This window comes from Mustela lutreola, chromosome 3, assembly GCF_030435805.1.
Source record: "Mustela lutreola isolate mMusLut2 chromosome 3, mMusLut2.pri, whole genome shotgun sequence".
Taxonomy (NCBI): Eukaryota; Metazoa; Chordata; class Mammalia; order Carnivora; family Mustelidae; genus Mustela; species Mustela lutreola.
The window spans coordinates 67,637,049-67,650,000 of NC_081292.1; the positions used below are offsets into that span (position 1 = coordinate 67,637,049).

At 38.6% G+C, this 12,952-nt stretch overlaps 1 protein-coding gene across 2 annotated transcripts in view; it reads left to right on the top strand.

Moving 5' to 3' along the window:
- Window positions 1-1,526: 1,526 nt before the first annotated feature.
- Window positions 1,527-12,952, top strand: part of MYBL1 (MYB proto-oncogene like 1) — a 39,969-nt gene continuing 28,543 nt past the window's right edge. For both annotated transcript variants that reach the window (XM_059166316.1, XM_059166317.1), the window contains exons 1-3: window positions 1,527-1,978; window positions 12,269-12,374; window positions 12,693-12,764. In XM_059166316.1, coding sequence (XP_059022299.1) covers window positions 1,959-1,978; window positions 12,269-12,374; window positions 12,693-12,764 — 198 coding nt within the window. In that variant the 5' untranslated portion in view covers window positions 1,527-1,958. The remainder of the gene's footprint in view (window positions 1,979-12,268; window positions 12,375-12,692; window positions 12,765-12,952) is intronic.

A 12,952-nucleotide genomic window follows, 5' to 3' on the forward strand; every position in this document is an offset into this window, starting at 1 on the left:
TGTGAAGCACTTTCATGGCACACTTTGTCTCTTTATAAGCGATTTATATGAATTTGCAATGTGCTCTTTCTGGGGAATTATGTTTTTCTCTGTCTCTAAAATGAGGGGTATTTAGTGTAGTGTCAAAGTCTAAAATATCTGCTTTCAAGCTCTAAATAAGTATTCTGTATAAAAAGCCTAATATAGAGGAGAAACTCTGCTTCCTGTTAGAATATAAGTAAGTAGAGTAATGTATGACCCAGGAGTAAATCAGAAATCAATTTTCAAATGACATTACTTTCTCAATTAGGTTAAAAAAAAAAAAAAAAAGTGAACGAGCAACACAATAAGGAATGAAATAAAAAGTGTTTCACCTTCCCAGAACCCATTTCTTGAGAAAAAGGAACTATAAAAAGGCGTTTTAAGTTTTGAAACTAGAGCATGCAAACCCCTCTTCAATTCACATTTGCACCTGCATCTCTGATTTGCAAAAATTGACGCGTAAAACTTCAAAATAGCAAAATATAAGTTTGTTATAATATTAACATGTGATTTTAGTGCTCTATGCAGTAGAGCATGTTACCTTGCAAATTTGGATTTTTTACCATTTGTAATTGTTACTGTAAACTACTTCAATGTTATTTGATCCCAGCAGTTCGTAGTTTTCACACTTGAAGCTTCTAGAGTAGTTACAACAACTGGAAGCTCCTTCCGTGCAATTCTCCCTTCCTCTCGTCTCTCCTGCGAAGGAAGGTCACCTTCTACAGTTGACTACCATACTGATTCATCTAGGCAAAATTTCCAGTCCGCTCCTGTCTTCGTACATTGTTCTCCTGCATCACGGTTCAATTATTTCCCGTAGAGCGAGCCCAGGGATGATCAGACCGACACTTGGGCTTGTTTCCTTTTTCTGTGCCAAACACGACTCTAGCTAAAAACTTTTTCACCTGTCAGTCCCGCTCATTCTTGATATTCGTTTTCCTACCACAGTCTTCGCTATTACAGTAGCTCTGATGTCTGGGCAAAATAAAGCTCACATTTTTCTTAAACAATAACGGCCGCACAAATTTTATGGTTAGATTTGTCCCAAGACCGAAGACCGCGTCTCCTAACTAATGAGGCGAGATACACACGAGGAATTAGGAGTGGAGGAGCGGTAGCTGAAAGGAGGCTGCGGGGACGCGCCTCGGCGCAGCCGCCCAACCCCCAAAGACCGTGTCCGCGAACCCCGGGAAGTTTGGACTCGCGCCGCAGCTTCCGGACCCACCTCTAGGCGACCACCGGAACTCGTTTTCCCGGCAGGCCCCGCGCGGTGCGGCGCTCGGCGCGCTCCGGGTCCTGTCAAGGCAATACCCGCGAGCCCGCCCTGCGGCCCCACCCCCTGACTCCTAGCTCCTTCCCCGACTCCCGCGAGTTCCAGTCCCGACTTCCAGCTCCCCAGCCCCGCCCATAGTCGCGCGCGCTCTCTCCGCCCCGCCCTCGTCCCCCCGCGTGCGGCCGCTACAGCCAATGAGATTCCGGGCCGCGTGCGCAGATTCAAACGGCGGCTCTTGAGGGAGGCTGGGCGCGAGATTCGGCGGTGCGGACAAAACCCTGCAGGAGGCTGCGAGCCCTGCAGAGCTGCTCGCTGCGGGTTGAGGGCAGGGGTCGGCACCCGCCGCGGAGCTGAGCAGGGACCACTGCGTAGAGGCTGAGAGGCGGCGGGAGGGGCCGGCGGAGGGCGGGAGCGCGCCTGCTGACATGTTGGGGGCATCCCTGACCGGGCCGGGCCGGGGCTAGGAGCTGCACTGCGAGCCGGGGGCGGGTCGCGGTCCGCCCCTCCGTCCTGCCCTGCCGGGGACGTGCGTTCCACTCTCGGTCGCCTCGGAGAGGGAGCGAGGGGGAGCGGCTGGAGGGTCGGGGACAAGGAACATTCGCTTGAGGCTGGAGGAGGCTGAACTGCGTCCCCGCCCAGCCCGCGCCTATGCGGTACTTGAAGGATGGCGAAGAGGTCGCGCAGGTGGGTGACATCTCTTTGACTTAGGCCTGTTGGCAGTGTCTCGGCTCACATTCTTTCCCCTTTCCCAATGCTTCCCCGTCAGGCCCTCCCCAGCGGGGGCCAAGGTTTTCCTTCCCGCTGCCCCGCAGCCCTCTCCGGCCCGGCTGGCCCCATCGCAGCCGTGACGTGTGGAGAGTTGGGGACCCATGTGTTTAAGGCGCAAAAAGTGAGTAACAAATGCCCAGATTGCTGTAAGGAGTTGATTCTCCCCACAGCGCACATCCAGACTTCAGCCTCTCACAATCCCCTTTTGGTCGGAGTTTCTTGCCAGGTAAGTCCGCGCTTTCAGGGAGTACTCCACGCACATAAAAGTGCTCGTGGACAGCCCCGAGGAGTCGAAAATGGTGTTCAAAGAGATTCTTTTTTTCTGAATTACGGAATCAGTTAAAGTAGGAACTCTGTGATAAACCTGCGCTGGGACCCCTCTGCCATCTTTGCTGCCTTGACAGGTATGGAAAATCCTCTGAGGGATAGCTGAAGAGAGAGAGAGGACCTTTTTGATGCTTTCTGTAATTACCATTCCCTTGTTCTCAGCTGTATGTGTGTATTTTTTGTATCTTATGCTGGGAAGTTGTTACACTGTTACTACCAGTAGCTTGATCTTAAAACAATGTTTGATTCACTGAATATTTTTAGTGCCCGTGTTTGGCTGTGTCTGTAACTAAGTCTTGCCCAGAGAGGTAGGGCATAATATTTGTTGGAGAACTTGCTAGGAGGAATTTACTCATCTAATTTTTATTTACACGTTACTATAGTAGCTACACCTAAATTGTGTGTAGTAACCCCTTAGATGACAAAAAATGAGGTTGTCTTTTGTCAGTAGTATTAAATAAACCTGAAAAGCTGTTTGGCAGGATTTCCAAGTAGTTTTGTTTATCTAGGTTCACAGCCTTAAAGTCTTGACTAGAGAGGTATTTCTCAAGTTGAAATTTAGTACTAAGATTCATTCACTGCGGATTCGTGTTAAAAATTGGCAATAATTACACATAACATTTGTTGCTTTATTAATTTATTAATCATCTTCTGTATGTAAGGTATTTTTGCAGAAAGCAGCATAAAATAAGTCCTTTTTAGACTTATTTTGTGGCAACTGCAGTATAGGTCAGACTCCTCAGATGTAACAAATACACACGTACACTCCTGTAGACCCACCTCTCTACAACAGGGTTTTCAACATTGTTACTACTGATATAATGGATTAGATAATTCCTTGTAGTGGGGGGCTGCCCTATGCTTTGTAGTATGTTTAACAGCATTCCTGGCCTCTGTCTAGTAGATGCCAATAACACCATTTCCCTGAGTTATGACAATCAAATGTCTCCAGACATTACCAAATGTGTGTTGGGGGGGCGGGGCAGAATCACTCAGGTGAGAATAACTGTTCTAATTAACTCCTTAATCTTCAGAAAAGATAGATATTAAAAGCCCCTATAATTATAATTAGTGAGGTACTGATTTAGGCCTTTTCTTGTGCATTTTTAAATATACAGAATTTTTAAAATAAAATAACTTCATTAAGCAAAGTGACAAATGACTTTGTCAACTCAAAAACAAAAGTTTGTTTATATTCATTGTGTGGCATTATCTATCAGTATTGATGTTAATCTTATTTGAAAGAATGTCTTACCTAATGTGATCATCATTTAGTTATGATTAGACATGGATGCTTGAATGTCAGAACCCTTTCTTCCAATTGATTTTTTCTGCTCATTTTATAGTTTTTGATTGCTTCATAATAATAGACTAAGAAAGGAGAAGTGATTTAATGACGAACTTGCCTGTGTACATTATTTTCTTTTATTCACAATACTGTGAGCATTGAGATTTAAATATTAATTGTACTGTTCACTTTTGTTCCTTGTCAGCTGTATGAATTAAAATATATTATATAATGATTTAAAAGGCTGGAGTAATTAAATGCGGTGGGGATGAAACTATGCTCCGAATAGAGGTAGAGGATGTGGTGAGAAATTATCATCTCTAAATGCTGTATTACATAGGGTCTTTACACTTAAATGTGTTTCAGGCTCTAAATTACATTTCTTGTATATGAAAATATGTTATATTTATCTTAGAATGTAATAGAATGTGAAATGTTTTGAGGGTGAAGTTATTGGGCAAAGTCTGGTCTCATGCCTATTGACTAAATGGCTTAATAATAAATATGAACCTAATTTATAGTTGAGAAAGGAAATAATTTAGTCAATTTAATATCTCTGCTATACAACTAAGTATTTGAGTGAAAACTGTAGTTTGCTGTATAAAAGTTTTGCATAAGACTATGAGCATAAATCCTATAATATACTTTTTTCTATATGATATGGAAAAAAAAAGTAAAAAAACTCTGATACCTCAGGTTGAAACAACTGGAGGATGTTGGCTCTTTTGATTTTTAAGATAGCTGTAGTATCTCTGACCTAGATTTACATAAAGGAAAAGGCTCATTTAGTGTTGTCACTTTAAATAGTTTAAGATCTCACTGGGGGTTTTAATGATATAATTTACAGGTAGTATCAAAATTGGTATATGTTATTAACGTGTATTTGATTTTTAAGCATATTTATGTATTGAGTAATTAATTTTAGTTTTTAAAAGCTAGATCTACCCTTAAAAATTAACTTTGAAAAATGTCATTTAAAAACTAGAAGACCTGTTTTAAGTTGTAACAGATTCAGGTATTTACACTTGGCATCTGGTGACTACACTAAATTGGAAAGCTAAAAGCCAGCTTTTTCATTGGAAAATGTTTTACAGTGGGTTATATGTGTGTATGGGAAGCAATTTTACTATGTTATTTCCAGCAAAATGAGTGTTACGGGTGAAAGAATACTGAAAATGAGAACTGACTTTTTTAGTCAGCTTTGTCATTAACTAGCAACATTGTTTTGGAAAAGCAAGTAAATTCTATATCCCAGTTTTTAAGTCTGTTAATCTAGGCATTTGGATTTTAGGATCTGTAAATTAATGTCTAGATTTAATATCCATTTCCCGTTTTGAACCTTTTTGTAATCATCTTTGCTCATTTAAATATATATCTACAAATGGAATGAAATAGAAAAGTTCAGTGATCATTTTTGTTTACGAGTAGGTAGGTAGAATTCCTTAAGTATTTATTTCAGTATTGCTATTCATACTGGTCAAATGAAGTAAAATTTGTCTTACTGTAATGTTGCTAGTTTGCAGTCCAGGTTTGGAAATAAAATATTCATGTATGCAGTACATAATATTAACCACCGGGTGGCCTGATTTCACTTTTTAAAATCAACCTGGTAAATTTTCATACCTTGATTTTGAATGAACTTTAAAAAAAAAAATAAAATTACCCTATCAAAACAGGTAAAATTAAAGATGTAATTTTGGATTTTGATAAAAATTTCAGATTTGATAATAGTTTCTGAGTTAAAATATGATCATGTTGAAGTGATTAGTAGAGCAGATTTGATAGAACTGTTGATATGTCTTTAATTTTGAACCAGTGATTCTTTTCAAATAAAAGTAAATTTAAAAAAATTCTCAAATTTTTCCTTTCAGTACCCCATATTACTCTTTTTACATGGAATAGTTAGTATCCTTTAAAATTGAACTTCTTAAATGTTTTATCTTAATATAGTCAAGTATGAATTGTTTGTGTATTATTTCACAGGGTAAATTATGACTGTAATATCCTATTAGCTTTCACCCAGTGTAAAATTTCTTTTAACTATTTTCCTGGCCTAACGAGTCATAATATTTGTGTGTGTGTGCGTGTGCGCGCGTGCGCACGCACTTCATTTTGCTGTTTCATAATCACCCTAATCACTTTGTTCGTTCATAATCTTTAGAAAAAAACCTTTTCATTTGAAAGTAGTGCTTAGTTTATATATGAGACAGTTATATTCTTTGACTTAGATAAAACTGGCAGAGTAATTCTAGTAACCAAGTTCTGAATGAAGATTCAGAAACCAAATTCCTTTATATTTTCACTTTGTGACTGGCAAAATAATTTCACCTAACTGCTGTCTTCTAGATCAGTCATCCTAGATTAAAAATAACTTATTTATGTAGTAAGGAGTTGATTTTATTTAGTTATTATATATTATCATCACTGATTGCTACAATATAAAAATGCTAAAAGATGATATGAAAAAGCAGATTTGTTTTGATGGTGCCTAACCATTATTAAGCAGTGGTGAAAGTGGAATATTGGTGAGATTACTGTGGGGTTTTATCCCTTCTCTTTTTTCTTGGCAAATTGTTCACATTCTCAGGCATCTTTCTGTTGCTAAGGATACTGATAATTTTCTAGGATCTTATTCTGTCACACGTATTTCCAAGTTACATCATTCTTTCAACAATTACTTAACCAATATAGAAATAACTTCTGCTAAAACTAAGAAGTAGCTAGGTGGATAGACTCCAGGAAAGTCCCAGTGGTAGATGATTCTAAGAATTCTACTTTAATCCTCCCTCATACTCACCCACTCAAAACACCCAGCTTCCTGAACATTGACTGGGCTGTATAACTCTCTGAAACTGATGACCATGCTGATGCAAAACAGAGAATGAAACCTCATGTAGAAATAGAAATTTCTCACACATCAAGTATGAGGTTAAAAAATAAAGCTGAATTTTAAAGTTGAACAAGTTTTCAGGAAAATTACTCCTTGGAAACTAGTCTTTTGGCCAAAGTGACATCTTTGGACTCATATCCTTAACTTAAAATAATTTGATAAGAATCTACAGTGAATTTTATACAGATTAGATGTGATACAGATATATTTTTTTGAACACTCAAGATTTATATAGGTAAGTCCCCAAATTAAACATTGTTTTGAACTGGAAATAACCTAATTTTTTAAAAAAGATTTTATTTATTTATTTGACAGAGAGAGATCACAAGTAGGCAGAGAGGCATACAGAGAGAGGGAAGCAGGCTCCCTGCTGAGCAGAGACCCTGATGTGGGGCTTGATCCCAGGACAGGGATGATGACCTGAGCTGAAGGCAGAGGCTTAACCCACTGAGCCACTCAGCTGCCCCATAATAACCTAACTTTTTAAAAGCAGTCTCAAGGGACGCCTGGGTGGCTCAGTTGGTTAGGCGGCTGCCTTAGGCTCGGGTCATGATCCCAGCGTCCTGGGATCGAGTCCCACGTCGGGCTCCTTGCTTGGCGGGGAGCCTGCTTCTCCCTCTGCCTCTGCCTGCCACTCTGTCTGCCTGTGTTTGCTCTCGCTTCTCTCTCTATGACAAATAAATAAATAAAATTAAAAAAAAAAAAAAAAAGCAGTGTCAACTATGCTGTGAAAGTTGTTGGGATCTGAGGGGAGGGAATAAGAAGGGAACTTGTGAAAACCACAACTGAGGGCTGTTTGGGATGGCAGAAAGTGGTAATGTTGCTGGGGACTGTTCTAGGAAAAGCTAGGCAATATTAGTAGACACACCAAAGAACCTCTTCTGTACTGAATATTTTGTTTGTTTGTTTCAGCAGGTTATGCTTCTTAAAATTCTACCATTTGGAGGTGCATTTGGATTTTGAAAGTCCTTTTTAATAAATGAGAATGTCTTTCCCCTTCTCCTAGAGGTATTATCATTTGTTAAAAAAATGTTTTCTCTCATATCCACTTGAGAACAGCTGTATTGAGGGAGGTGGACATTTCATTGGGTTGGAAGAGAGGGTAATATTTTGGAATACAGAGTACTTGGAGGAGGTAATAAAAGAGTAAGGAAGATAATTCACTGATCATTAATTTTACAAATATTATAGGTACTGTGCTTGGTGCTGAGAGCTGAATGTGTCAGATATGTTCTTTGCATTCCTGAACTTACTATTTGCTTGGGAAGGTTGGTATGTGTGATGAGCATTAAAAGGGAATGATAGACGCCATGAGTACATACAGATTGGGCAGGAAGCCTCAATATGGTGTTTTTTCTGATTTGGTAGCCTTCTTAGAAATTTATTAAGTTGGGGCATCTGTGTGGCTCAGTCAGTTAAACATCTGCCTTTGGGTCAGGTCATGATTCTAGGGTCCTGGGATTGAGCCCCGAGTCAGGCTCCCTGCTCAGTGGAAAGCTTACTGCTCCCTCTTCCTCTTCCTGATACTCTTCTTGCTTCTGCTCGCTCGCTGTCAAGGAAATAAATAAAATCTTTAAAAAAAGGAAATGAAAAATTTATTAAGTCATTGGATCATGAACCATCTCCATTTTAACTATTTAATCTTGGCTAATCAGGTGGATATTTCTGGTAGCTGAAGATGGCAGCAAATTACAGGTGTTTATTTATTTAAACTTGTGTCTTTATTTCCAGATTAGTTCAACAAAACAAGCATAGGACTGGCAGATTATTGTTTTAGGGAGCGAGCATTGGAATGTTAAAATGCACTGAACTGAAGCAGATAGATAGTTTATATAGGTAGGGGAGTTGGGGATCTTTGTGTCTTGCTTGGTTAGATATGAAGAACTTTGGTCCCAGGGGATGCCAGTCTGGCTCAGTTGGTAGAACATGTGACTCTTAATCTCAGGGTCATGAGTTCAATCCCCACATTGTGTATGGAGACTTCTTAAAAAAAAAAAAAAAAATTGTTCCTATAGAATTGACGAATCAAGGGAAATCAGAAGTTCCCGTAAAGGATCTATAGAGAGTATTAAATCTAGACCTTCATTTTTCAGTTTTGTAAGAAACTATATGTAGGTATTGGGAACTCTCCACATGTTCCAAATATATTACATTAGAGGTTAATCATCAAACTTGAGCTGCTTGAAATCAGAGCGTATTTTTAGAAAAGAGTTGGATATAATAAAGCAGAAATAATCTTGAATGTTGGACGGTCAGCCTATGCATATAATACTAATATTGAGCTACCTCTTTGTGCTATGTGCTATATGAGGTGTTTTATATGTTTTTTCATTGAATTTTATCCTTAAAGATGCACTATAAGATAGGTAGTATTAGTATATTATCCTTATTTCACAAACAGGTAAACTAAAGCCCTAAGAGGTTAATATGTACAGGGATGCAAAATAAGTAGTTAAGTTATAACTAAATCTTGTTCTGATTTCAAAATGTACTTCAGGTTTATCTTTGGTATCTTCCAGCTTCTTGGTATCCTCTTCCCTATTTCTCTAGTATGTGGCAGTATACTGGTTAATTAGTGCGTTTTGGAGTTCAGTCATGATACATTTGGTATAACTGTGGGCAAGAAGTTACTTTTCTAAGTCAAAGTCTTCCTTTTCTGTAAAGTGGGAATAGTAATATTTCCCTCTTGGGGATGTTGTGGGGTTTTAAGACAGAAATTTCAGAGACTACCTAATGTCTGGTACTTAGAAAGTTTAAATAAGTATTAGCTCTTATTATTTTCAGATTTTCATGACTGTCTTCAGTCTAACTACTCAAAATCCTCTATTCCAGTTTATCATAAAGACCTGCCCTCTTTTATGGGGTTTCAGAATGTTCTTATGGCTTTAACTGTTTTCTGTATGCTGGTGATTGCCAAAACTGTGTGTCTATCCGAGGCCTCTTACCTGAGCAGAAGATCCATGTGCCAGATCTGCTCTGCCCAACAGAATAGCCATTCCCCGACAAGCTGCTATTGAGCTGTTGAAATGTGGTTAGTCTGAATTGCAATGTGCTCTAACTATAAAATACACACTAGATTTTTTGAGACTTTAGTAAGTAAAAAAGAAATGTAAACTAATTCATGATTATGTTGAGTATGTGTTGAAGTGGTAATTTTTTAATATTTTGGGTTAAATAATTAACATTATTTTGAACTGTTTCTATTTTTAAAATGTGGCTACCAGGAAATTAGATATGTGACTGTGTTATATTTCTTTCTTTAAATTTTTTTCATTTTTTATTAACACATAATGTTATTTGCTTCAGGGGTACAGGTCTGTGAATCATCAGTCTTGCATAATTCACAGTACTTTCAATAGCACATATCCTCCCCAATGTCCATATGTGTTATATTTCTATCGGACAGTGCTGTTCAAGATGTATTCACTTGTATATTCCTCAAGTGCTTGAAATCAGCTAGTCCAAAACTGCCTACCCTCCCCATTCTCTTCTCCCTTTCAGAGTTCTGTTTTTCCTTCTATTCTTTTTTTTTTTTTTTTTTTTAAGGTTTTGTTTATTTGTTTGACAGAAAGAAAGAGCACAGCAGGGGGAGCAGCAGAAAGAGGGAGAGGGAGAAGCAGGCTCCCTACTGAGTAAGGAGCCTGATGCAGGGCTGATCCCAGGATCTTGGAATCATGACCTGAGCCAAAGGCAGATGCTTAACTGACTGAGCAACCCAGGCACCCCTTCCTTCTATTCTTTATCTCAGTGGATAGCTCTGTTTATGCTCCCAAAGTCAGAAGTTTTGGAGGTATCCTTACTCCTTGCAAAATCCTCTTGTTTCCACCTTTCTTTTCTTTTAACATCCTAGTTTTATTTTACTTTTTTCAGTGTTCCAAGATTCATTGTTTATGCACCACACCCTGTGCTCCATGCAATACGTGCCCTCCTTAATACCCACCACTAGGGTCACCCATCCTCCCACCCCCTCCCTTCTAGAACCCTCAGTTTTTTTCTCAGAGTCCACAGTCTCTCATGGTTCGTCTCCCTCTCTGATTTCTCCCAACTCACTTCTCCTCTCCAACTCCCAGTGTCCTCCGTGTTATTCTTTATGCTCCACAAATAAGTGAAACCGTATGATAATTGACTTTCTCTGCTTGACTTACTTCACTCAGTATAATCTCCTCCATGTTGATACAAAGGTTGGGTATTCATCCTTCTGATGGCTGTAATATTCCATTGTATATATGGACCACATCTTCTTTTTCTTTTTCTTTTTTTTAAAAGATTTTATTTATTTATTTGACACAGAGAGAGAGATCACAAGTAGGCAGAGAGGCAGGCAGAGAGAGAGAGAGAAGGAAGCAGGCTCCCTGCTCAGCAGAGAGCCCGATGCGGGGCTCCATCCCAGAACCCTGGGATCATGACATGAGCCAAAGGCAGAGGCTTAACCCACTGAGCCACCCAGGTGCCCCTGGACACATCTTCTTTATCCATTCATCTGTTGAAGGGCATCTCATTTCTTTCCACAGTTTGGCGATTGTGGACATTGCTGCTACGAACATTGGGGTTCCTATGGCCCTTCTTTTCACTATATCTGTATCTTTGGGGTAAATACCCAGTAGTGTAATTGCAGGGTCATAAGGTAGCTCAATTTTAATTTTTTGAGGAATCTCCATACTGTTTTCCAAAATTGCTGCACCAACTTGAATTCCCGCCCACCAACAATGTTAGAGGATCCCCCTTTCTCCACATCCTCTCCAACACATGTTGTTTCCTGTCCTGTTGATTTTTGACATTCTAACTGGTGTAAGGTGGAATCTCAATGTGGTTTTGATTTGAATTTCCCTGATGGCTAGTGATGATGAACATTTTTTCATGTGTCTATTAGCCATTTATATATCTTCTTTGAAGAAGTGTCTGTTCATTTCTTCTGCGTATTTTTTGACATAATTATTTGGTTTTGGGGCATGGAGTTTGAGGAGTATCTTTATAGATAATTGTTATAGATAATAACAATTCTTCCATTTTTTGTTTTAACTAGATGTGACTTTGTTTTGTATTTTACTTTAACATTGTCAGGCTCTAATAATTTCTTACTTGGGTTATTGTAAAAGATTAGTAATTGGTCTTCCTTCCTCCATTTCTCCACATTCCTGCCAGTGATTTTTCTGAAACACAACATATTTGTCTTTCTCTTACTTGAAGTCCTTTAACTCTTAAGGATAAAGATCAAATAAAGAATAAAAGTCAGGGCGCCTGGGTGGCTCAGTGGGTTAAGCCGCTGCCTTCGGCTCAGGTCATGATCTCAGGGTCCTGGGATCGAGTCCCGCATCGGGCTCTCTGTTCAGCAGGGAGCCTGCTTCCTTCTCTCTCTCTCTGCCTGCCTCTCAGTGTACTTGTAATTTCTCTCTGTCAAATAAATAAATAAAATCTTTAAAAAAAAAAAAAAAAAGAATAAAAGTCAAACTCTTTAGCATACATAGAGGTTATCAATTGACCCCTGGTGGCTTATCATTTCTCTTGTGTCAGTAAGAACTATAGCTATTACCAATTGTATGACTCTTAATTTTTTATATTTTCAATAATCTAACTTGATGTATGTCTGTCAGTCTGAGTGGCTGCTTCAGTCATACCTGTATACATAGTTTCAAAGATTGAATTCACAAGTTTACATGTAATTTTTGATTTCACAATTGTGGCTTTTAATTTATTTTTTTAGCGAGGATGAGGATGATGACCTTCAGTATGCTGATCATGATTATGAAGTACCACAACAAAAAGGATTGAAGAAACTCTGGAACAGAGTAAAATGGACAAGAGATGAGGTAATTATGTGATAACGCTTAATAATTTCATACTTGTATATACTTGTTAATAATAATATTTAATAAAGATAGAAAGATACTGAAAAGCAAAACATGAGAAAAGTTATTCATCAACTAATGTGCACCTATTTTTCTTCCACCGGGGGTGTGAATAGCAGTTTGATGTTGAGACTGACAGAAAGAGTAGAGTAAATGGGAAAGCTTGTATTATAGTGGTTTGTCCTTCTACAGATGGCTGTCAGATATGACATGAAAGAATTGGAGAGTTATTATTGGTGGGGGAAGAAAGCTTTCTAATTTTCATTCTTGTTTTAATAGGATGATAAGTTAAAGAAGTTGGTTGAACAACATGGAACTGATGATTGGACTCTAATTGCTAGTCATCTTCAAGTAAGTCAACTATTATCTTATATTTATAACATGGATGATATAGGTCATTGGATTAAATTTGCTCTTTTTCAGAAATGTGTCTTTATTATTTTAGACTTAGGTTTCCTTTCTAAAAACATCTCTGTTGTTCTGATCTTCCTACAGTGTGGCCAAAGATCAGAAAATCTGATTTTCTAATAATTAGTTTA